The sequence below is a fragment of the Ptychodera flava genome, unplaced genomic scaffold (assembly GCF_041260155.1).
Source record: "Ptychodera flava strain L36383 unplaced genomic scaffold, AS_Pfla_20210202 Scaffold_45__1_contigs__length_1260105_pilon, whole genome shotgun sequence".
Lineage (NCBI taxonomy): Eukaryota > Metazoa > Hemichordata > Enteropneusta > Ptychoderidae > Ptychodera > Ptychodera flava.
In genome coordinates, this window is record NW_027248367.1 from 369045 (window position 1) to 395501 (window position 26457).

General features: G+C 38.6%; 1 protein-coding gene across 2 annotated transcripts in view; it reads right to left on the reverse strand.

The window, feature by feature from the left end:
- Positions 1-26457, reverse strand: part of LOC139128160 (DNA ligase 1-like) — an 80814-nt gene that overhangs the window by 6184 nt on the left and 48173 nt on the right. For both annotated transcript variants that reach the window (XM_070693999.1, XM_070693998.1), the window contains one exon: positions 25958-26257. In XM_070693999.1, coding sequence (XP_070550100.1) covers positions 25958-26257 — 300 coding nt within the window. The remainder of the gene's footprint in view (positions 1-25957; positions 26258-26457) is intronic.

Below are 26457 nucleotides of genomic sequence, written 5' to 3' on the forward strand. Positions count from 1 at the left end.
AAAAAATTGTTTTGCTAAGTTATCCCTATATACCAAAAATCAGACCTCTAGCTCTATTGGCTCGCTCAAAATTAGATATGCGCATAATAAATGAGGTACAATATGTGGCGTCATAAGGTGTCCCATCATACCATACATGACGGGTGTAGCACTTGTGGTTACTGAGTTATGGACAAATATGTATATTTGAGGTCAAAGGTCACCGAGGTCACGTGACATTTTGTCAAAAAAATTGTATTGCTAAGTTATCCCTATATACCAAAAATCAGACCTCTAGCTCTATTGGCTCGCTCAAAATTAGATATGCGCATAATTAATGAGGTACAATATGTGGCGTCATAAGGTGTCCCATCATACCCTACATGAAGGCTGTAGCACTTGTGTTACTGAGTTGTGGACAAATATGTATATTTGAGGTCAAAGGTCACCGAGGTCACGTGACATTTTGTCAAAAAATTGTATTGCTAAGTTATCCCTATATACCAAAAATCAGACCTCTAGCTCTATTGGCTCGCTCAAAATTAGATATGCGCATAATTAATTGGGTACAATATGTGGCGTCATAAGGTGTCCCATCATACCATACATGAAGGCTGTAGCACTTGTGGTTACTGAGTTATGGACAAATATGTATATTTGAGGTCAAAGGTCACCGAGGTCACATGACATTTTGTCAAAAAAATTGTTTTGCTAAGATATCCCTATATACCAAAAATCAGACCTCTAGCTCTATTGGCTCGCTCAAAATTAGATATGCGCATAATTAATGAGGTACAATATGTGGCGTCATAAGGTGTCCCATCATACCATACATGAAGGCTGTAGCACTTGTGGTTACTGAGTTATGGACAAATATGTATATTTGAGGTCAAAGGTCACCGAGGTCACGTGACATTTTGTCAAAAAATTGTTTTGCTAAGTTATCCCTATATACCAAAAATCAGACCTCTAGCTCTATTGGCTCGCTCAAAATTAGATATGCGCATAATTAATGGGTACAATATGTGGCGTCATAAGGTGTCCCATCATACCATACATGAAGGCTGTAGCACTTGTGGTTACTGAGTTATGGACAAATATGTATATTTGAGGTCAAAGGTCACCGAGGTCACGTGACATTTTGTCAAAAAAATTGTTTTGCTAAGTTATCCCTATATACCAAAATCAGACCTCTAGCTCTATTGGCTCGCTCAAAATTAGATATGTGCATAATTAATGAGGTACAATATGTGGCGTCATAAGCTGTCCCATCATACCGTATATGAAGGGTGGTAGCACTTGTGGTTACTGAGTTATGGACAAAGATGTATATTTGAGATCAAAGGTCATCAAGGTCACATGACATTTTGTCAAAATATCTGAGATATCTGCGTGAATGGATGGACTCACGGATCGACGAACAGACGGACATGACCCAATCTATAAGCTCCTGGAATTCATCCGTGGGGACTAAAAATTGTGTCACTGCATTGTTATGTAGGTCATTTCCCCCACACTCATCATGACCTGAGTTCAATTAGTCTAGAACATTCTCAAGGTCACTGCCCTTGATGACCTCACAACCTTGAATTCAATTAGTCATGTTTGGAATGTTCTGGAAAGTTGATTAGTTGTGTAAGGGAGATAATTTTAGAACAGTAATTAGCATGTCAATAAAAGTTCTAGATTGTTCTTATATGCCTTTATAAAAGGGACGTGCACAGCTTCCAGTCAGACTTTTGGGATCGTGTCTCTTGTGTGTTACTAAACTCCAGCAGTAGTCATTCTCAAGACTTTTCAAGACCTTCACTGTCAACGCTGGATTTATACTGTGGACTTTGTGCAGCTTCAAGCCTGCAAGCCAAAGGACTGTTCATTCATCCGACTGACTGTTACAACTCTGAGACTGGAGCTTTGCCGTCCCAGCTGAGATAAGTAGTCTGTACACTTTTAAAGCTTGTACTCTATCCCTGACTTAGCAATTAGTTTTGTTTTCGTAATAAATTTTGTTTAAACGTAACTGCTGAGTTCACCCTTTTGTTCGTTTTCTCTGCACGTAACAAAATTGGGGGCTTGTCCGGGATACGAATATTTTGAGCCGTTTGACAACATTTTGACAGCCTTTTCAAAACTACTGTATACTGTGAACTCAGCGAAATTTAATCATGGCGGAATTTAAACCAGACGAATTTATGGATGACCTTGATCAGGACACATTTAATTCCCTCAGAAAAGACAACCTCATAACACTGGCCAATTTCCTTAAAGTAGAAGTCAAAAGATCTATGCGCAAGAGGGAAATACAGTACCGTATTGCCAAACATCTAGTTGATTTAGGCCAATTTGAGGAATCCACCCTGAAAGATTATGAGCCCGAGTCTACCTCTGAACTCAGAAAATTAGAATTAGAAATGCAGACAAATTTGGAGATCAAGAAACTAGAATTACAAATAGAAAAAGAAAAAATACAAATGCAGTTAGAAATGGAAGAAAGACAGAGAGAGAAAGATAGGCAGGAAAGATTAGAAATGAAACGTTTAGAGCTTGGACAGTCAGGAAAATCCTTCCCTTCACACGGTTTTGACATCACTAAGCATTTCAGGTTAGTTCCCCCTTTCCAAGAAAAGGATGTTGATAAATATTTCCTTCATTTTGAGAAAATTGCTCAGAGTCTGATTGGCCTAAGGAGTCCTGGTCTATGCTTTTGCAGAGTGCTTTGGTGGGTAAAGCCAGAGAAATTTACATTCAGTTGTCAGTAGCGCAGGCTTCAGATTATGATTCTGTGAAGGAATTAATTCTCAAGGGCTATGAGTTGGTGCCTGAAGCTTACCGTCAGAAATTTAGGGATTGTGAGAAGGCGAAAGATCAACTTATGTTGAATTTGCTCGAACAAAAGAACAACTGTTTGATCGTTGGTGTTCTTCTGAAAAGGTCAGTCAGAATTATGACAAATTACGACAGCTCATTTTGATTGAGGAATTTAAAAGGTGCATTCGAAGTGACATCAAGACATTTATCAATGAACAAAAGGCAGATACATTAGAGGTTGCTGCACGTTTGGCCGATGATTATTCACTGACCCACAAAACTTCATTTGTCAGCAAACCATCCCAGTCCTTTTCATACAGAAACAATGCAGGGAAATTTAACTCCTCCTTTTCATCCAAGAATTTTTCAAAGGACAGTAGAAAATCAAATGACAACAGTTCACAAAATTTAAGTAACACTCACACATCATCAGATCCCAAGTCTCAATCTCCTTCTGACAAACAGTTTGGTACACTTTCTTGTAATTATTGTAAGAAAGACGGCCATTTAATGTCAGATTGTTTCAAATTGAAAAGAAAACGTGAAGGTCAAAGTGGTCAAAGTGGATCTAAGCCCACCGGCTTTATTTCTTCATCAACTCAATTAGAGTCTAATAATGTGTGCAACACATTTTCTGAGGTTAAACCCCTCTTATCCCCAATTAATGAGGTCAAGGTCAATTCTTCTCAAGATAGCATTATGGGTATTTTCGAACCATTTATTCATGATGGTTTTATATCACTTTCTAGTGATTTCTCTTCCGCTACCCCTGTCAAAATTTTAAGAGATACCGGGCTTCCCAGTCTCTTTTGTTGGCAGATACCCTGCCGTTTTCTGAAAAGTCATTTTCAGGTTCTAAAGTTCTTATTAAGGGGGTAGATTGCAATGACTCATTCCTGTTCCTCTCCATAATGTCTATTTGTCTTCGGACTTTGTTTCTGGACCTGTGACTTTAGGTATTAGGCCTTTTTTGCCTTTTGAAGGGATTCACCTTCTTCTTGGAAACGACCTTGCTGGGGACAAGGTCATTACTAATCCACTTGTGACTGATAATCCTAGTTAGATCAGGATCCAGAGCCAATTGAACAAGAGATACCCGATTTATTTCCTTCATGTGCCATTACTCGAGCCATGTCAAAGAAAACTTCCGAGAATCAAATACTCTCAAAAATAATGTCACAGATGTTGACTTAAATGACACCTTTCTCAGTCAGGTGTTTGACACGGATCATTCCGTTATCCCTCGTGGATTTGAAACTTCCAGTAAAACTTCTGCTGACCAAAGTCAGACATTTTCTAGATCAAATCTCATTGCAGAACAACACAAAGACCCAGATATTTTGTCTTTGTTTGACAGGGTAGATGACGAATGTGAAACTTCAGATAGCTCTGTTTCCTATTATACAAAATCTGGTATTCTCATGCGTAAATGGAGACCTCCAGATGTCTTGGTTGATGACGATTGGGCTATAAAACATCAAATTGTGGTTCCAAAGTCCTATCGTGCTGAAATATTGCACCTGACTTATGAAACCCCCTGGGCTGGTCATTTAGGAGTCAGGAAAACTTATCATAAAATTCTCAGTCACTTTTATTGGCCTAATCTCAGGCAGGATGTAGCACATTTCTGTAAAACTTGTCACACATGTCAATGGTAGGAAAGCCAAATCAGACCATTCCAAAGGCCCCTTTACAGCCAATTCCTGCATTTCAAGAACCATTTAGTAGGATACTAATAGACTGTGTTGGGCCCCTACCAAAAACAAGATCAGGAAATGAGTACATGCTGACAATAATGTGTACATCAACTCGGTTCCCCGAAGCCATACCACTGAGAAATATAAAGACAAGACTATAGTGAGAGCTTTAGTCAAATTTTTCACTTTATTTGGCCTCCCTAAATGTGTCCAGTCCGATCAAGGCTCCAACTTTATGTCTGGAATTTTTCAACAAGTAATGGATCAGCTAGGCATTAAACAGTATAGGTCATCCGCCTATCATCCAGAAAGTCAGGGTGCTCTTGAGCGATTTCATCAAACTTTGAAAACATGATTAGGACCTACTGTTTTGACACAGAGAAGCAGTGGGATGAAGGAATTCATTTTCTGCTCTTTGCTGTTAGAGAGTCAATTCAAGAGTCTCTTGGTTTTAGCCCATTTGAGCTTGTATTTGGACATACAGTCCGTGGCCCACTCAAGCTCGTTAAAGAGAAATTCCTATCAGACGATGATGATTGTCTGAATATTTTGCAATATGTGTCAGATTTTCGTACAAAACTCTCTAAAGCATGTGAATTAGCCAGAGAAAATCTTGAGTCATCTCAGCAGTCAATGAAAATCAAATACGATAAAAACACCTCAAAACGGAAGTTTGAACCAGGTCAAAAGGTTCTTGTTCTACTTCCAATTCCTGGAAAACCATTCCATGCTCGTTACTTTGGGCCATATCTAATTGATAAGAAATTGAGTGATTTAAATTACATCATAATAACACCTGACAGGCGAAAACAAAAACAGCTATGTCACATAAATATGCTTAAGCCATATTTGGATAGGGATAATCCTACTATAACAAAGCCTGTCAGTGCAGTCAGTTCAAACCATTATGAAGATAGTGATACTGAAACTGACTTGAGTGAAAATACTCTAAACTCAAAGCTGGGCTCGGTCAAGCTTCAGAACTCAGAAATCCTGGAGAAGCTGGAGTCTACAAAGTTGGCACACCTCCAGCCAGAACAACAACAACAGGTGAAAGAACTGCTCCATGAATATAAACACCTGTTTCAAGATGTTCCAACGAGGACAAACGTCATCTATCACGACGTTGATGTTGGGGACAGTAAGCCTGTAAAACAACATCCATACAGACTGAATCCAACAAAAGCGAAATATCTCCAGGAAGAAGTCAAATACCTGCTGGACAATGACTTTATTGAACCCAGTAAAAGTAACTGGAGTTCGCCGTGCATACTTGTTCCCAAATCAGACCACAGTTATCGTATGTGCACGGACTTTAGGAAGGTCAACACTTTAACAAAGACAGACACTTTCCCAATCCCGAGGATTGATGACTGCATCGACCGAGTGGGGAAGCCAAGTATGTGACAAAATTTGACCTACTGAAGGGATTTTGGCAAGTCCCTCTGACGGATCGTGCTCGTGAAATATCCGCCTTTGTTACACCAGACGGATTGTTCCAGTACAAGGTGATGCCATTCGGAATGAAGAACTCTCCGGCAACGTTCCAACGGATGATCAACGACGTCATATCCGGGCTAGACGGGTGTGCAGCCTACGTTGACGACGTCGTCCTGTATAGTGACACCTGGGAGGAACACATCAAGCTCATGCGGAAGTTCTTTGAGAGACTGAGTAAAGCAATGTTGACTGTCAACCTTGCCAAATCTGAGTTTGGTTGGCAAGGGTAACTTACCTCGGACATACTGTAGGACAGGGTGAGGTAAAACCTGTTGATGCCAAAATCAGTGCCATTTCAAGTTTCCCATACCAAACTGCAAACGACAACTGATGCGCTTTCTCGGTATGGCTGGTTACTACAGAAATTCTGTCCAAATTTCTCCACAATTACTGAGCCTTTGACTAACTTACTAAAAAGAAAGTAAAGTTTGTTTGGTCAGAGCAATGCCAACAGGCATTTGATACACTTAAAGCCATACTGCAAAGTGCTCCAGTGTTGTCTGCACCAGATTTCACTTTGCCATTCAAATTAGCTGTAGATGCTAGTGATACGGCTGCTGGTGCTGTTTTATTGCAAGAGGATAGTCATGGTATAGATCATCCTGTTTGCTATTTTTCACGCAAATTTAACAAATCCCAGAGAAACTACTCTACAATTGAAAAAGAGTGTTTATCTTTGATATTAGCTTTACAGCATTTTGAAGTTTATGTTACTTCTTCAAATCAGCCAATAGTGGTTTATATTGATCACAACCCTCTTGTTTTTCTGCAGAAATTTAAAGGCAAAAATCAGAGATTGCTAAGATGGAGTTTAATGTTACAGGAGTTTAATCTTGATATTAGACATATCAAGGCAGAGACAATTTAATTGCAGACTGTCTCTCTCGTATTTAGAGTTTATTGTTGTTCACTTTCAAGAAATTTTACTTTAGAGTAAAACAAAATTTGAGTACTTAAATCCTTTTCAAGATTACATTTGTAAAAGAAAGATTTTTCTTTGAAAAATTTTCTTTTTTTTGAAGAGGGGGTGTGTTATGTAGGTCATTTCCCCCACACTCATCATGACCTGAGTTCAATTAGTCTAGAACATTCTCAAGGTCACTGCCCTTGATGACCTCACAACTTGAATTCAATTAGTCATGTTTGGAATGTTCTGGAAAGTTGATTAGTTGTGTAAGGGAGATAATTTTAGAACAGTAATTAGCATGTCAATAAAAGTTCTAGATTGTTCTTATATGCCTTTATAAAAGGGACGTGCACAGCTTCCAGTCAGACTTTTGGGATCGTGTCTCTTGTGTGTTACTAAACTCCAGCAGTAGTCATTCTCAAGACTTTTCAAGACCTTCACTGTCAACGCTGGATTTATACTGTGGACTTTGTGCAGCTTCAAGCCTGCAAGCCAAAGGACTGTTCATTCATCCGACTGACTGTTACAACTCTGAGACTGGAGCTTTGCCGTCCCAGCTGAGATAAGTAGTCTGTACACTTTTAAAGCTTGTACTCTGTCCCTGACTTAGCAATTAGTTTTGTTTTCGTAATAAATTTTGTTTTAAACGTAAACTGCTGAGTTCACCCTTTTGTTCGTTTTCTCTGCACGTAACAGCATCCTTTTTGCAATATGTTACGATGAGAAACTAAATTTTTATTAGGGGCCCAAGCCTACCGGCTGGGCCCCTATTGGTTTTACTGGAGTTCAATATTCTTCTTCTTCCTCATCTTCTTCTTCTACTGTCCCTTTTTTTGCCCCTCTTGATCTCAGGAACCGCTTAACGTTACTTCTCAAACTTACAGGGCTAATAGGTACTAATGGGTACTAGTGCATATTATCCTTAAAATTTTGATTGGTCACGTGACCTGGCGGCCATATTGGATTTTCCAAAAACCTAAAAGTGCCTTTTCCTGCTGACCTAAGGGTCTAGTCAGCTTCAAATTTTTTATATAGCAAGCATGACCTAAGGTCATAAGAATTGGCAAATAAAATCGCGTGCGGTCACGTGATCTTGGCCGCCATATTGGATTTTCAAAAATACCATTTTAATCTTTAAAAATCTTCTTCTCAAGAACCAACACACTGATTGAGCTGAAATTTTGCTCATGTCATCCTTAGAGTGTTCTCTTTCAAGTTTGCGAAAGGCGTTTTGATCAGTTGTGTTGTTTGGCCGCCATATTGGATTTTGAGAAAATCATGATTTAATCTTTAAAAATCTTCTTCTCCAGAACCAACACACGGATTCGACTGAAATTTGACATGTAACATCTTAAGTGTGATCTCTTTCAAGTTTGAAAAAGACATTTGGATCGGTCACGTGATTTGGCCGCCATATTGGATTTTGCGAAAATCACAATTTAATCTTTAAAAATCTTCTTCTCCATAACAAACACACCGAATAAAATGACATTTTACTTATATCTTCTTAGCTTGAGCACTTTAAAGTTCCTGATAGGCAATTGGATCGGTGAAGTACTTTGGCCGCCATATTGGATTTTCCGTAAAACATGCAATGCCAGGTGAAATGTACAGTAACAATGAGATGATGTTGAAAATCCTACTTTCCAAGCTCGAATTTTGCACATAATATCATTAGTGCAAGAACTTTCAACCATGTTAACCGCTTGGGCCCCGCCAACGCTGCTTGCAGCTTTAATTTTTCGTGGCCTTATACATGGGAGTCTATGGAGATCTGCCTTATACATGGGAGTCTATGGACGTGTAAACTAAAAATATGCAAATTTCACCACGATTTGCCCAAATTTGGGAAAGATCACTCCTATGCACTTCCATACCAAGTTTCAAATCAATTGGACTTGTGGTTTCAGAGCAGGAGATTTTTTGACCAAAAATGGGAGAAAATTACAAAAAAATTCATGAAAAATAGCAAATCCAAGATACTGACCAAGATGTGCACAATCATTTCATGTCAGCCCAAAGTACTTACATGCTAATTTTTCATGTAATCTGCTCAGTGGTTATTGAGTTTTTTCAATTTTGACTGTTTTTACATTTTTTTTTCACTTAATTTGCATATTTTTGGCAATGACAACTTCATTTGAACAAAATCTCATCTACAGCCCATCATCCATGTACACACCAAATATCAAGATGAAATGTACAGCGGTTTTGGAGTTTTTGATGTTGACGGACAGACATACAGATATACAGACATACAGACATTTCCCTAGCCTATAAGAATAGCTTCCATTGCCATATATACATATGGCTATGGGAGCTAAAAACAAGTCACAAATACAACACCTTCACACTATGTGCACTCTGACCAAAGATCTATCCTGAAGTCCATCAATTCTAATGATATAAGGTACCAGGTACTACCGGTATGGCACTCGTGTAACAAGCTTTCATTACATTTTTTTTTCTCTCAGATTTTGCTGATATAGAATACCACAGTGAAAGTCTCCAAGACTTCAAATTATGTTGTTGTGTGATGTTCTGTGATGTTAAAAGTTCACAGGTGAGTATATTAAAATCTGGATTTTCATAAGTTGTCATTCCTGACATGAATGAAGGCATGGCATGACATCAATGACCTTAATGTGAACTGTAGTCAACAATCTGAGTTAGTTCATGTCAATACCGTAGTCTATATATCCTTGCCTAAATTTGCATGGGACAAGGGAGTACTGTCTTGTAGAGTCAAGTTGTACATGTCATAGCTTTTGATGTACTAAACACAGACATTGACTTCTACGCATGCGTCAGATGGAGTAACATCGTGGTAAGACGGCTCCGCCAACGCTCCGTAAAATTTGCAACTTTTGGACCATCCTGAGCCAAAACAATGCCACGGAAACAAACTAGTACAAGTAAAGTAGGAACAACAGTGGTGGAACGAAGGAAAGAAGAGTTGACGAGATGTTTGGAGAACGGAAAGAGAGAGCAGAGCTTCAAGAACAAATAATACAAGATGGCGACTTGAACAACTTTGTGCACCTGTCAGCCGACGAGTCGCATGGAAGTCATTATGAAGCTTCTTCTCTCCATTCGGGCTGATACAGCGAGAATTGACCCTATACAGAAGCAACTCAACGAAACGAATAAGAAAATAGCTGATATTGAACAGTCCCTTGAACACGTGTACGGGCAGATAGACGAAGTAAACGAAGAACTGGAACAGGTGACAAAGAACAAAGAAATGGATGAACTAAAAAGTAAGATAAAAACACTTGAGTCTAGAGTAACAGAAGCCACGGATAAAAACGAAGATTTAGAAAATAGGAGTAGGAGAACGAACTTGAATTTCTTGAATGTTCCCGAAGGCAGCGAAAATGCGGAGAAAACATGTGCGGACTTCATCCGACATTTTATTTCAAATCACATGAAAGTAAAAGGGGCCGAAAATGGAGTCGCTATACAGTGGGCACACAGAGTACCAGCCCAACCATTGCCTTCGGGCAAGCCTAGGTCAATTAAAGTAGCTTTTGCAGATGCTAGTGTTGCACGTATGGTACTTTTTGCAGCCCCTAAAACCCTGAAAGGAAACCCTTTGAAAGGAAAATACATCTTTGTCACTGATGATGTAACCAAACGTGTGGCTGCTGAAAGAAAACGGCTGTTAGCATTCCGGAAGAAATTCCTCATCGACCATCCAACCAAGAAGTGTTTCATAGCGTGGAAGGTGCCTGCAACATGTGTATATGAAGACCAAGATGGTAATATGAAGTCAATGACTGTGAAAGACCTTGTCGCTTGAATGCTTGCTGCTATTGCAGAACAGTATTTGTAAATTTCATGTGTACCTGTTTCCAGACTTTGCTTCAAAGCTATTTCGACACACTGGTGTCTCATGGTTCTTTCACATTCTTGAGGTAGTTTTGTTTTTTTTCTTTATGAATAATTAACTTTATTCTCAGGATATTGATGTTATTTGAAAGGTGGTAGCCGTCACTCGCCGTAGATTTCGGTTTTTTGAGTCATTTGTTTTGTTATATTTGTTTTTTCCATGTTGTTTCGTCATGCATTTTTGTTTTGCTTTTTCAGTTATAATTGGGTGTCAACTCCATGGTTTTTCTCTTGTACAATTTTTCGACTTGTTGTCCCCCTGTTTTACATGTAATATCCCGCTCAGATGACGTCACAACTTTCTGTTTTGACATTTAATGTCAGAGGGTTTAGAGATTTTAAAAAAAGAAAGGAAATTGCGAATTGGCTGAATGATAAAAAATGATATTGTATGCCTACAGGAAACTCACAGTAATGAAGTGGATGAACGATTTTGGTCTTCTCACTTTAAGGGAAAATGTTGGTTTTCTCATGGCACAAACAACAGTAGAGGAGTTATGATTATTATTAGAAACAATAGTTTAAGCACTGATATTGTTTATCATGATAATGATGGAAGGATATTGTTAATTCAGACAGAGTTTGACAATTCCCCTTGCTTTATTTTAAATACATATGCTCCTAATAAGAGGTCTGACCACAAAGGTTTTCTTGAAACTGTTAAGAGTGTTTTAACTGATTACTGTCGAGACCCAACTTGTACTATTATTTGGGGCGGAGATTTAAACTTTTCAATCAACAATAATTTAGATAGGTCGGATAGTAACTGTCGTCCATGGAAAAGCTCCGTAGAGGTTTTTAATGACATACTAACCAGTTCAACCTGGTTGACATTTGGCGTGTCCAACATGAAAACAGAAGACATTACACTTGGCGTAGGAGACGACCCTTTGTCCAACAAAGTCGTCTGGATTATTTCATAATTTCAGATCAATTACAGAATATGGCCAAGAAACAGAGATTATTCCAGGTGTTAGCTCCGATCACTCCGCTGTTGTTTTATGTTTATCAAACAATAATGGTGTGCACGGCCCTTCTCATTGGCGATTTAACTCCTCTTTAGTTAATGATAGTAATTATGTCAGGTTATTAGATGGAAATATCACAAAATGGCTTCAGGAGCTGACCGATATTGATGATAAAAGACTGCTTTGGGACATTATCAAGTATAAAATCAGGGAGTTTACTATTGGCTATAGCAAAGCCAAAGCAAAAGAGCGCAAGCAGAATCTACTCACTTTAGAAAATAGGGTTAAACATTGCCAGTATATTTACTCTGTAAATCCAACTGAGGCAAATCAGGCAATCCTGGATGACCTTACCAAAGAATTAGACAGTTATTATGATTATATCACAGAAGGCTCTATTATTCGTTCCAGAGCTACTTGGTATGAAAAGGGTGAAAAAACAACAAGTTCTTTCTCGGTTTGGAAAAGTCAAATAAAAGAAAGTCAAGTATAAAACACTTAAAAAGGGCGAGCATGCTAATATCGGTATTATTGATCAACCAAAGAATATTCTCCTAGAAATAAAGAATTTCTATCGCAATTTGTACGCTGAAATTTAAATGAGGGTGCAGATACAACTCAGTTCTTGGAAAATCCTTCTATCCCTAAACTTTCTGACTCCTCTCAACAGATTGTTGACCAGCATTTGAGTTTAGGGGAGCTTTTCAGCACACTGTCTGCTATGAAAGATAACAAAAGTCCAGGAAATGATGGCTTAACTGTTGAATTTTACAGGAGATTTTGGCCGTTAGTTGGAAAATTGGTTTTGGATTCAATGAATTCAGCTTTTGATTGTGGTGAATTTTCGATTTCACAAAAACAAAGTATTATTACTTTGATTGAGAAGCCTGGTCGAGATAGTAGGTTGTAAAAAATTGGAGACCAATTTCCTTGATGAATGTGGATATTAAAATTTTCTCTAAATGCCTTGCAAAACGTTTGGAGAAAGTACTCCCCAGTTTAATTGGCCCAACTCAAGCCGCCTTTGTCAAGGGCGTAATATTAGCGACTATGGGAGACTTATTGAAGAAATTTTCATTACACCTGAGAGTTAAACATTCCCACTTTCTTAATGGCAATTGATTTCGAAAAAGCCTTCGATACTTTTAGCTGACTTTAATTATTTAAGGGTTTAGATACAATTAATTTTGGTCCTACTTTCAAACATTGGCTAAAAACACTTTATAATGGTATTGAATGTTGTGTTATGAATAATGGTTTCAGTACAGGCTATTTTAAGTTAGGTAGAGGTGATCCATTGTCACCAATGCTTTTTATTCTGATCCTGGAAACTTTACTTCTAGCTATTAGGTCAAATACAAATATATCTTGTATCTCCATAATGGACACAGAGATAAAAGAGTCTGCATTTGCAGACGATATGACATGTTTTCTTTCAACTACTAAGTCTGCTGACGAACTTTTTCTTGTTTTAAATAGTTTTGAGAATTGTTCAGGTTTAAAAGTTAATTTTGACAAAACCGAAGCCAAATGGCTCGGTAAGTGGAAAGACAGAAAAGATGAACTGTTCGGGGTAAAATGGCCCACATCTCCCATAAAAATCGTAGGAATGCACTTTTCTTACGATAAAGAAGAAGCCAAGAGAAGAAACTTCAGTAACTCTGTAGAAAATATGAAAAAAATGCTCAACCTTTGGAAAAGTAGGAATTTATCTTTATTTTGTAAGGTTCAAATTATTCAAAAATTGGGCATGCCAGAAAGTCCAAGAGGTTTGACCGGTTGACCTCGCTGTTAATTTTATGCAGGAAATTACAATAACAATGCTTGGTCGAATGACGCAGTGCCTTGAGGGTGGGATCGCCAGTGGTATAGGGGGAGGAGTACCTTCCCGATGGTGATAAGTGGTGCAGATTACCGTCGCCTAGGTGACTGGCGTATACGCATGCCAAAAGACACCTATGGTTGATTTCCTGTTGACCAGTCGAATGGCAGAGTTGCAAATACCTGGACTGAACCATTTGGTTTTTTGTGGGTGTCGGTGGTACTTTGACAATAAAAGTAAAGATGCACAGATATTGAGTTTATTGTCTTGTTTATGAGCGGCCAGTATTTCAACAGCATGAATTACGTGCATTTGCCCTAGAAGAAATAAATAATTTCGAATAAAACATCGCGAATCTAACCACATTCCCTAAGCTTGACGTACACTTAAGTGCCCCAAAGAACCATGGAATCACCAGACTTTCGATCGAAGAGATGAGTTTTGCCAAACCGCGTATACAGAAAAAGTGGCAGATGACTTTATTTTTAGAATCATAGACAGTATAGCGAGAGGCTCTCCACGTAACTATCCTAAATGTTTTTGTGTCGAGTTTGTGTTTGATTCGTTTCGAAAATGTGTTCCTACATTCTTATCCGATTGTGTGTGTTAATAAAAATGTTTGTTTCGCTTGGGATATTTGTAGAGAAGTTTGGATTAGTGTGTACGGTAATGTTTTGTTTGTGTGGGGAAAGCTTATGGCGAGACACAGCCGGACCTATGTTGTTACAAAAGTTGATAAAGTCGCCCTTTGACGCTCGCGTTTCGAAACCCGAGTGTGGTTTCTCATCAGTCGCAGTGTTGATTCATTCCTTAGTTTGTGTATGTGAAAATTTATTTTAATGCATTTTAGTGGTCTTGGTTTTCGATAAGCGAGGCAAGTATTTGGTCACGTTGTGAGTCCGTTTGGTGGTTCGGTTTGTTTGTTCTATGTTTCTTTTTTGTTTTGACTGGTGTGTCTTTTAGATTTTTGCGGAGGTTTGTGAATTTTTAGGCAATAAGTACCACTGCGGGGTACGGATTTTATGTTTATTGGATCAAGATACTTACAAGTATCCTGGTTGATGTGCTTGTTCTCGTACATTTTGATTAATAGTTCGTTTACTTTGTTTACTGTTTGTTCTGGCTTGTTGTGTATAATACTGAGTGTTGCGTAATTGCCTTTCGCATTCGAGTACGTAATCGTTTGTGTTGACAATGACGAAAACCCGACCCTTGTCGAAGGTTTTTTTTCCGAAATTTGTCTATTGTTTTCAAGCTGGTTTATCGCGATTCTTTTAGCGCGCGACATGTTTTGTTTCCTTGTTTGAAATGGTATCTCTAGAAGTGCGAGTTTAGCAGCTTCAGATAGCTTTCAAGGTTTTTTTTTGTTGTTCGTGGAGCCCAATTTGACTTTTCTTTGAATTGGTGTTGTTGCGATTGTTTGTGTCTCACGACGTAGCGTAGTCATATTTTACGACTTTATTTGTTGAAATCCTGAGGTGGTTTTATTCTGTTTGGTTTTGTTGGTGTCCGAATTAATTTTAAGGCTTTTGCCTAGTACTATTTTACGGAGTTTCATAGTTTGAGCGATGATAGGTTGTTGTTGAATTTCATGTTGCTGTCGGCTTTTCTTTGGAAATAGCTGATTTTTTTCCACTGCCATTTTTTCTGTTACGTTACGGTGATTGTTTATTTTGTATTTAATGTTGTGTTACAGTTGTTTGTTATGTGTACGATTTTTGTTTGTGTGTTCTATGTATTTTATGTTTTTTTTAGTAGTCCTCTTTTTGGAGTATTTGGTGGCCCTGCAAAGGGCCGCATGGTATGGGTTTTTGTTAGCGCTTGGCGCGTTTGTTTTGGCGATAAGCCTAGCTTTTTATGCTTCTTTTCGCCGATTCGATGTGCTTGGTGAGTAGGTGTTTGCCGCCTTCTTGTCACTGTGTGTGCGTACATGGACGGTCTGCATAGCCCTTGAATGTGGTCTCGATTTTACAATCAAACTTACAATTTAGGAGTATATATCAAAACTGATAAATGATTTATGTTTTCACATGGGTTCACAAAATTTTACGGCTCGGACTATGATTTTACAAGTTTCTATAAAAGTATAAGGTGCGGGGTATTATATATTGACTGATTACTGTAGCTATGATAGGCTACATTCAGGACGGGCAGTAATTAGTAGGCAAAACAGGTGGTTTTCACCGTGGGCAGAACTCGGTGCAATGATACTGAACATTAATAGTAAGCCTGTCACCTTGAAGGTAATGCTGACTAGGTGAAACAAGGACTTCAAACGCACGATGGTACAAACAACACCACAAGTGAAACGTACACTACAAATACAGCGTTCCTACGTTGTGCCCACCCGGGCCACGCGATTAAATATGACTGATAATGCTGGGTAGTGTTAATTGGGTCGGTAAAACAGTTAATTGACTACCTGGGTGATTGGCAGGTCGTGTCTAACGACGCATATGCAAAGCAGGCCAAAAGACAAAAGCCCCCAAAGATATTGACAGCTGGCCAGGGGTCACCATGAATACGTAATGACGCTTCACTACGCAGAAACTGCGTAGTCAAGCCCTTCTTAACCGGTCAAACTCTCTTGGCATTTTCCCTCATGGGTATTTCAGTTTAGTTACTTTCTCAATAACGCAACTATGAGGTACGCATCATTCAAGACGTTCACAGATTGCTGTATGATATTCTATGGGAAGGGAAAGATAAAGTTGCGAGGAAAAACTATGGTAGGAGATGTGGGCCAAGGCGGCTTAAACATGCCCAACTTACATATTATGAAAAAACAACAGAGAATCTGTGGATTAAACGTTTGTTAAACCCTGAATTTTCACATCCATGAAAGTCTTTCTAGAATATAGACTCAAGTCTTTAGGAGGTTACATCATTTTCAATTGTAATTTTAAAACTAAACTTTTACCTGTCCACTTTACAGACTTTGTCACAGATTGTTTTGACACTTGGGCCGAGGAAACAAAGAAATACCAGAGTAACATAGATCAAATTATTTGGAATAATGAAAATGTACTCATTGATGGAAAATCAGTGTATTTGGAAGACTTTGCAGATAATGGTATTATGAATATTTCAGACTTATTTGATGAGAATGGAGTGATTCCCTGGACAACAATTGTTCATGAAAATTTTTCACCAATCCATAGACTACAGTGGCTGGGTATTTTATCGGCCATCCCCGAGGAGTTAAAGAATAAGGAAAATACAATTGATGAATTTAGTTTTTCTCTTTCTGGTTGTCCAACACCATTACATTCATTTCTAAGTCTGAAATAAAACACGAGTTAATAGAGAGGATCTTTACTGTACCTGTGAGTCAAAGAAAACTTGTAGAGGTCCTCAATGTCAACAATGTACAGTGGGAAAAATTATACAAGTTGATTTACAAAATGTCAGTTGATTGTAAATTAAGAGAATTCCAGTTTAAAATTCTTCACAACATTTTGTTTACTAATCAAAAACTTCACAAACTAAATCCTCAGAAATTTCCATCTGAGTTGTGTACTTTTTGTGGTATCGTCCCAGAAACTCTGGAACATCTTTTTCACCAGTGTTTCTATACTGTAGCTTTATGGAGAGAGATAATTTTTGTTTGGGGACAACCATTGAACCTTACTGGTAGACCAAGTAGACTATGCCAAATTTTATCTGATCCAAATGAAACATTGTTAGTCAACTTTATTTGTTTACTTATTAGAAAACATATTTACTATTGTAAAATGCAGGGAAGCAAACCGAATTATAGAGGTGTACTTTCCTTTGTCAAGAGAATCTATCATATTGAATATTTTATTGCAAAGAAAAATAACAAATTACAGTCTCATTTGAAAAAGTGGCAACCCTTACTACATCACTTATATTAACCAGCAAAATGTCGCTTATTTTATACTGTATTTATACTTTATTTATACATCTATTTATTTATTGTACGGAGAAAAAGAAAACAATTCCATGTATGTTTAGTGAATAGTTATGCACACCCAATAAAACATGGCAAAATATAAAAAACACAAGACATAGGAACGTTCCAATGATATCAGGATCTAACTGAATTAATTCGTGGATATATTTTCTTCAGTAAAAGTTCACACATTTTGAAAAATTTTTCTGACGCATTTGATGACAGTTTATAATGTTTCTATTGTTTTGTAGATTGTGACACATGGCTGATATAATGTAAAAGTTTCCAGGACTTCAAAGGATGATTTCCTGAGTACCTCATTGTGTCAAAGTCAATGGTGAGTGAATCAAACACACTTTGTTTTACAGTAAGTAGATTTTCCCATCATGCAACTGCAAAGATGTTAGGGAGTGCTTTGTAGGTCTTAGAAGAAGAGAATGTAAGTACAACCTGAAAAGCAATCTATGACAGCAAACTGAGAGTCCATTTCTGGGACACTGTGCTTTTCAAATGAATTGACACTTTTGCAGTGTAAGGTACTGTGGCTGGTACGACCCCGGGGAGGAGGTACTCCGAATATTTTTATGTGGGGGGTATGCCACTTACGTTGAAAATATCTAACCATGAATTAAAAAAATATATGACCCATTGTTAGGGATATTCTTGACAAATTGGGGGAATTTTTAGATATTATTTTACTGCATTTAAAGATCTCCTTGATTACTGACCCAGAATAATGGATTTCTGGATGAAGAGTGACCCATATGTTTAGGGATTTTTTGTGAAAATGTGTTCCATTCAGACGGCACATACCCAGACATTTTTTCATGGGAGTGTGAAATAATAAGGAAGTCATTACATTGTTCATTCTAGGATGTAAAAACAAGGGGCTACTGTGGGCCCTACTCCTATCCCAAGGGGGCCATTCTAGAAAATCGGGGGCCATCACTATCACACATGTAAAACCCTTGAATTTTCTGCAGAAAATACTATAGTCCAAGTCAAGAAAAGGACAGTACTAGAGATCGGGCCCCCCCCCCCCCCCCCCCCCGTAACCAACCAAGCCTACTGCAAAGTTGTCCCCCGTATACATACGCAACAGGCCCAACAATGACAACAGCAAAAGTAACCGTTTGGTTTGATTCAATTGTTTACATAACTTATGTGATGAATTATTGATATGTCGGACTTGAACAGCTGTACAAATTGCTGTGATTTTGACTTTGGAAACGATCATGATCAAAGCTTAGAGCACCAGTAGGATTTCTCCGAGAGTGACCCCCGATTTGCACACATCGACAATTACTCATACATCTGATACAGCACAGAGTGTAAATCGTACGACCTAAATAAAGTGATTGATACATCAACTTTTAAACATAACTTGTATGTATTAGCAAACTTACGATCATTGGTTCCATGGATGTAAAAAATATCCATTTTTTACATCCATGTTGGTTCTGACCAAAGGGTACGTTTTACACAGCAGTGTTGTTCTATGCATAGAACTGGCTACTCTGGAAAATGAGATATGTCCGACCTAAAATGTGTTGCTCTTCAAAACGATCATCTGGCCAAGCATGGATGCTTTCCTTGCAGTGTTCAAAGTTTCGTTTGTATGGACGGTAGACGTTGCAAAAGCTTCAATTTAAGGGACTGCCCGATCATCCTGGGTTCATCAACTATACTGGCGTTAAAAATCCGAGTGGCGACTAGCTTTTCACCATTACGCAGCGGCTAGTGCCGTTGTTTACATTCATCGGCCATGCCAATTTAATGCACACGGCTCCAATACACCGTTGCCCCTACATCAGTCCTTTCTACCCAGCTTAATGCACCACCATATATGCTGTAGTTGAGGTATTTAATTGAAAAGGTCGATTGCTAACTGAATTGTTTTACATGCCACACTATGACTGAGGTAATGACCTTCCGGGAGCTACGCGAATGTATGAACAACGTGAACTCTGCGTGATCGACCCATTCATTTGATGAGGGCCATTCGAGATTTTATGGCGCGAATTGCGCAATGGCACGTCCTAGAATCAACTCTGTCATTATGACCATAACATCAATGATTTATCCCTGAAAAGCTAAATATTGAATTTCAATTTTCTATGAACAGTGATATTAAATATGCTTTGACTAAAAAAGAGAAAACTCGCCTTGATTTCTTCATCTTTTCAAAGAAAACTGAGAGAGTCAATATTCCCTGACAAGTTGTAAACCAGTGTGATTGGTATCGGACAAACAGTTTCATGGAAGCATTTGTTTGAAGAAAATTGAGCAAAAATTGAGAAAAGAACCTGAAAAATTTAAATAAACAAATTTTATGGTAATTTATTCATAGCCAACTTTCACTTGAAAATTGATGATCGGTAAGGGAGGGTCACTCACAAAATGATAAACAAACTAGGGGGTACCCAAACATTTGTACATGAGACAGTAATGTTCTATGTATATCAAAGGATGTTACTGTATCATCAAATTTTAAAAGTTCTGTATCAGGAGGGGGAGACACCCTAGGAGTCCTTGGAAATGCCTCATAACCTGGTTTTTTAAAATCTAGGGACTTCAAAACTGCATCTTGCTTCAAACTGTCCCTGTATTTCTTGTAGTGATATCTTAGTTGCATCTCACTGCTAGAAGATACTGGAGTACCTGAGTTTAAACTGGTACAAATTGAGCATACATTAACATAAAATGTATAAATGTATGTTTGATGCACAACTTTAATCCTATCCCGCCAGGCAGTATAACTGTCATTATATGCCAAATCAGGAAAAGGTCGAATAAATATTGAGTATTTTCAACTACCTAGAATGGTATCGAGGGCGCTGTTGGAGTGGTGGTTTTGTGAGAACATGTGCTCCGTATGACGGAAAATTTTTTCATCTACTGAGTGATATCTTTGGACAAGTCTTTGCTCAATAGTTTGTATTGGTATTCCGACCTGCGTATCAACTCTCATTGATCTGAACTAAGAGAATACTAACTGTGAGCGAAAAGTGAGGTGGCGGAAAATTTGACGAATCCAATATGGCGTCGGCGAGGACCACGATGCGACCGTCTAGAAAGGGAAGCCCTTTCGAAGACCCGAAATGAGAAGAGTGATAAGACCACTGACGATGTACCAATCGAAACTAAGAGTCTTTGCGGTACGTGTAGAAAAACAGTCAATGACAGTGATGAAGCTATTTTATGCGGCATTTGTGGTTTTTGGCACCATATAAGCTGTGAACGAGTGGACAAAGTAACATATGACTTTCTGAGCGAGAATGCAAGTGATGACAGTAGTCCAATACACTGGTACTGTGCCAAATGCAACTCCTGTGCCGCCAACATACTGAAAAAGATGAGCATTTTCGAACAAAGACAAGATAAAGTAGAAAAAGAGATTACAACCATCAACTGTACTATGAAACAATTGGGAGACTCTGTGTCTAAGGTGGAAGAAAGCTTTACCGGGTTAGAGAACATTGTACCAGCATGTGTTCGAGAAGAATTAGAGAAAGATAAAAGAAGAAATAATGTGATGATCAAAAATTGTAAAGAAGAGGAAGATAAGGATGATAAGGTTGTTGTGATTAAATTACTACATGAACTTGGAATATCTAGTGTCACTCAAACGGATTTTACAGTTGAACGGGTTGGACTGAAGAAGGGCGAGACTCATCACAGGCCACTGAAAATGAAGCTACATAAGTCAGAGGACAGAAGGAAAATATTTAACAATGCATGGAAGCTAAAGGGGTTGAACAACACTGAGTTTGCTGATGTGTATTTTACTCCTGACCTAACAAGGAAACAACAAGAAGAAGATAGAGCATTAAAGCAAGACTTAAAAAGAAGAATTGAGTCTGGGGAAAGAAACTTAAAGATACGAAGAGGTTGCATTGTGCGAGTAGAAGGGGACACTAGGACAAAAAACGAATAGAAGATCCTGTTGACAGTGTACATAGTGTAAATAATGAAATCCAAGATGTAGTTTGTAATGTGAATGACGCAGATTCTGTGGATGTATTGTGTGAAGCTCTATCTACTAAACTCTGTAAATAGTGGTACAGCAAATGGAGTAAAGAACAATCAAGAAACTCTGTCCTGCCTATGTATAAATGCACAAAGTATTATGAACAAACGAGATGAACTGTCAATATTGATCACAGATAAAGGTTATGATGTTATAGCGATTACGGAATCATGGACACATCCTGGTATTGAAACTACAGAAATATGTCTAGAGGGATACCATACTCCCTTTAGACAGGACAGGGGCGACACTTGTAAAGGCAGAGGTGGCGGTGTGCTGTTATACGTCAAGAATGGTATCCCAGTTGTTGAAGCTACCGTTCTGCAGGATGACAATTTCACCAACTCAGTCTGGTGTAAAATTTCCTTGGCTACTACCTATCCACTGCTGTTTGGTGTTGTTTATAGATCACCGAGTAGTCCTGAAGAAAACAACGACAACCTGTACAAGTTAATTTCCAAGGCAGCTGAAAACCATACAGTAATCTGTGGTGACTTTAATTTTCCCACCATCGACTGGGACAATCTTGTCTCGGACACCCAAGGCAGCATGTTTTTAACATGTGTGCAAGATAGTTTCCTGACGCAGCATGTTAATTTCCCTACAAGGGAGAATTGTTTAGACTTGATCCTCACGAGTGAGCAGAGCATGATTAATACTGTTCAAGCAATCGGTCATCTTGGGAACAGTGACCATGTCATGGTTGAATTTGAGGTCCAAGTTGCGATAACTGAACAACCGTCGAACAGTCTTGTTCCGGACTTTGGTAAAGCTAACTTACCCTGTCTTCAAAGTATGTTATCAGATATTGATTGGCAGAGAGAATTAAGAGGGAAAATAGTAACGGACATGTGGAGTCTATTTAAGAATAATTTGAATAATGCAGTAGCTGAGTGTGTTCCACTGAAGACAAAGAAAAAGTTGCATAAACCGCTGTGGATGACCAATAAAGTTCTAAGAGCAGTCAGGAAGAAGAAGAAACGGTGGAGAAAATACTGTCAAACAAGAAGTGATGAGGACTACTTGCTATACAGGCAACAGAGAAACAGAGTGGTTAGTGATATAAGAGTGGCAAAAAGAACGCACGAAAGAAAGCTGGCTGACAATATTAAAGAGAATCCTAAAGCTTTTTATGCCTATGTGAGATCGAAACAAAAGACAAAAGAATCTATTGGTCCCTTAAAGGACAGTGACGGCAATCTTATCAGTGATAGCAGTGACATGGCAGGCATCTTAAACGGATTTTTTGCAAGTGTTTTTACAAATGAAGATACAGTCAATATGCCAATACCAGAAAATCGCTATGAAGGCTCAGAAGAAGGTAGACTTCAGGAAATTCACATAACTCAAGAGACGGTAATAAAGAAGCTCAGTGAGCTTTGTGCTCATAAAGCTCCAGGACCCGACGGAATTTTGGCTTGGGTGTTGACAAACTGTGCCCTTCAACTGGCTGTCCCACTTACTATTATATTTTCAAAGTCACTTGAGACTGGTTGTATTCCACAGGACTGGAAGAGAGCTAACGTTACGCCAATTTTCAAGAAAGGAGCCAAATATGACCCAGGGAATTACAGACCTGTCAGCCTTACCTGCATTTGCTGTAAGGTTTTAGAGTCTATAATCAGAGACCGACTAGTTCAGCACTTGGAAGTTAACAAGTTGATAATCAATACACAACATGGTTTCTGCCATAAAAAGTCATGTCTTACAAATCTGCTTGAATTTCTGGATGAGGTCACAGATTATGTTGACGACAGTACACCAGTTGATGTGGCTTATCTTGATTTTGCCAAAGCGTTTGATAAAGTTCCACATGGTAGACTCTCAGCTAAACTAATTTCCCATGGTGTCCAGGGATACATACTCCGTTGGATCAAGGAATGGTTGACGGACAGAAATCAGCGGGTAGTCATAAAAGGTGCTGCATCATCATGGGAGTCTGTTACCAGTGGCGTGCCACAAGGATCAGTTTTAGGCCCGGTACTCTTCCTCATATACATAAATGATATTGATCTAAGTGTGAGCTCCAAGTTAAAGAAATTTGCCGATGACACTAAGGTGTACAGCCCAGTTCAGCAAGACATGTGCATTTCTAAATTACAACAGGATATAGACAGTCTTCATCAATGGTCACAAAAGTGGCAGATGAGCTTTAATATAAAGAAGTGTAAAATAATGCACATTGGTTACAATAATCCCAATCACACTTACACCATGGATAATATACCACTGGAAAGTACAGAGGAAGAAAAGGATTTAGGTGTTACAATCCACAGAAGCTTGAAACCAAGTAGTCAATGTGTAAAGGCAGCTAAGAAAGCAAATATGATACTTGGCATGATCAAGAGATCATTGACATACAAAACGGAGGAAATTATAGTTCAGCTTTATAAGCACCTGGTTAGGCCACATCTGGAATATGCTATTCAAGCTTGGTCGCCATGGCTGGTCAGTGACATAAATATTTTAGAAAAAGTTCAACGGAGAGCTACCAAGCTAGTGCCACGTCTATACCATATTGCCTATGAGGAAAGACTGAAAGTGCTGAACCTGACTAGTCTAAAGAAGCGAAGAGAGAGAGGTGACATGATTCAACTCTACAAAATTCTTCATGGTGTGGATTTGTGTAATCTGTCACTCAATTTGAAAATGCACTCAGCAACGCGAGGCCATTCCTTGAAGCTTGCCAAACCATCAGTCAAAAAGGATGTCAGAAAACACTCATTTACCGTGAGAGTGATTAATGCTTGGAACAGTCTACCGTCATGGGTTGTGGAGTCAAGCAGTGTAAATGTCTTCAAGAGGAACTACGACTACTATTGTTGCAGTTAGTGCTGTCTCAGTGATGGTTACCACTCCAATAGTCTGTGTTTACTTCAAAGAGGGATGTTTATTATCCAATGGATATCTATTCCCTTTACGGAACTGAACTGAACTGAACTGTATGCCATAGCAATGGTATGCCATAGCAACTGGTAGTCAATGAAAACCATGTTCCATAGTATCTAGGCCTTCAGGGGCCTTCAAAGTCTTCAAAGGTAAAGTCTTTATTCAAATACAGCAAATACGAATGAGTATGCCTAAATGGCTTTAACCAACTTGACCTGATAGTAATTTCATTGGCAGGATAAGAATTGTACAGTCAAATCTGTCATAGTGGTCACCCTTGCAGAGTGGTCACCTCTTTATAAGTGCATTGTGGCACCTTGTGGCAATCCCATTTTAAAACCCACTACAGAACAGCCACCTTATTTATGTGGTCATGCTCCAATGGGTCTACTCCGGAATAAGGATGAGATGTGTTATACAGACTCAGTACGCCCAAGAAATCATGTTATGGCGCTACAAACAAACCAACGGGTGTATGAGTGCATATGAAAATACACATACTTCTTTGCACATTTGGCTTTTTTGTGCTGTGGTCCATTAGAATTCTCGGTTAACCCTTTTCCTGCCAAGTCCATATTTCACCACCAGGTCAAGATGGTTAAAATTAATGAAACACAACGTATTCTATATGATGTATTTTAACATAATACTGTACATTTGAAGGCTGTTGAAAACATAATACTGTAAAGTTGATTTTTTTGGACAAAAGATGCTATATCATACCAAGCCAAGTGGGTGAAAATACGTCATGTTTTGGCTCAATAACGCTTTTTTACTGACTTGGCGGATGGGGAAGTAATACAGTTATTACTGTCTGGCAGGAAAAGGGTTAAACCTATTTGGTACACAACCTGCAATGGTGTAAGGTAGCATATCTGACTCTCAATGTCCTCTTTCAAATAATCCTAATACGGTAGATTAAAAAAAATATGTACACTTTTACCGATTTTTACCTGCATCACAAGTGTTTCAGAAATGACATGCTTGTAAAATGATTTTAAAGAGAAACTTACATGATATTGAATTACATGCATTTCTATTTTTTTCTAAATTCATTACCAACCATACTGCCTGCACTGAAGGTAAATTGCCACACCCACCCTCTTTAAAAAGGAAGGCCACCTCAATATAATAGTCACTTTTTCTTAGCCCCATGCATGACCATTTAATACACAGCTTTAATTGTTGTTGTGACTGGACTAATAGTGTTTCATCGAGGATGTCATTAGGGGGGGGGGGGGGTGGTTATTTTCCCCCTTTACCAGAAAATTTAGGGGGGATTTCATCAGTTCATGTGTTCAAACTACTTATCTCTAAGGTATGACTGGTACCATTTCATGGGGGGAGGGGGGCTGGTCCCCCTTGACAAATTTAACTAGGGGGTGCTAACGTTTCATGGGGGGGGGGCTGGTCCCCCCCTCTTGACAAATTAAACTAGGGGGTGCTAACGTAACGTATCAAAAGAGGGGGAATCCCCCAACCCCCTGTCTAGATGAAACACTGGACTAATGTTAGTAATCTGACACATAAAATCAAACACTCCTTAATACCTTTCTCTCCTTGTTTCTTCAGATCAGATTGTTCCAATTGATGTTCTAATTCTGCTACCGGTACTTTGTCCTGAAGTTCCTTGATCAGCTTCTGGTTCTGTTCAAGTTCACTCTGTAATTTCTCTCTCTCCATACTGTTCCCAATACGTTGACTGACCAATGACTGCTCAGTACTCTCTAACTTCTGTGTCAGTTCCTTACATCTGTCTTCCAAGGTACCCTTCTCTTCATTTGCCTCCTTCAGTTGAGATTCTAGAGTTGCCCTTTCCATCTCAGATTTAGATTGGATATCTTCAGTGGCTGACAACAACAAAAAGTGGACACATTTAAACTAATAGTAAGTGTGAAACACTTATATTATCACTTGCATAAGCCATGTTTATCACCTCTGAACAATAAATACCAGGATTTATGCTTTGGACATTCACATCAGGACAATTAAACCATGTCTATGTCATACATTTAGGTGCATCGTAATTTTTTTTGCATAAAATTTTTTG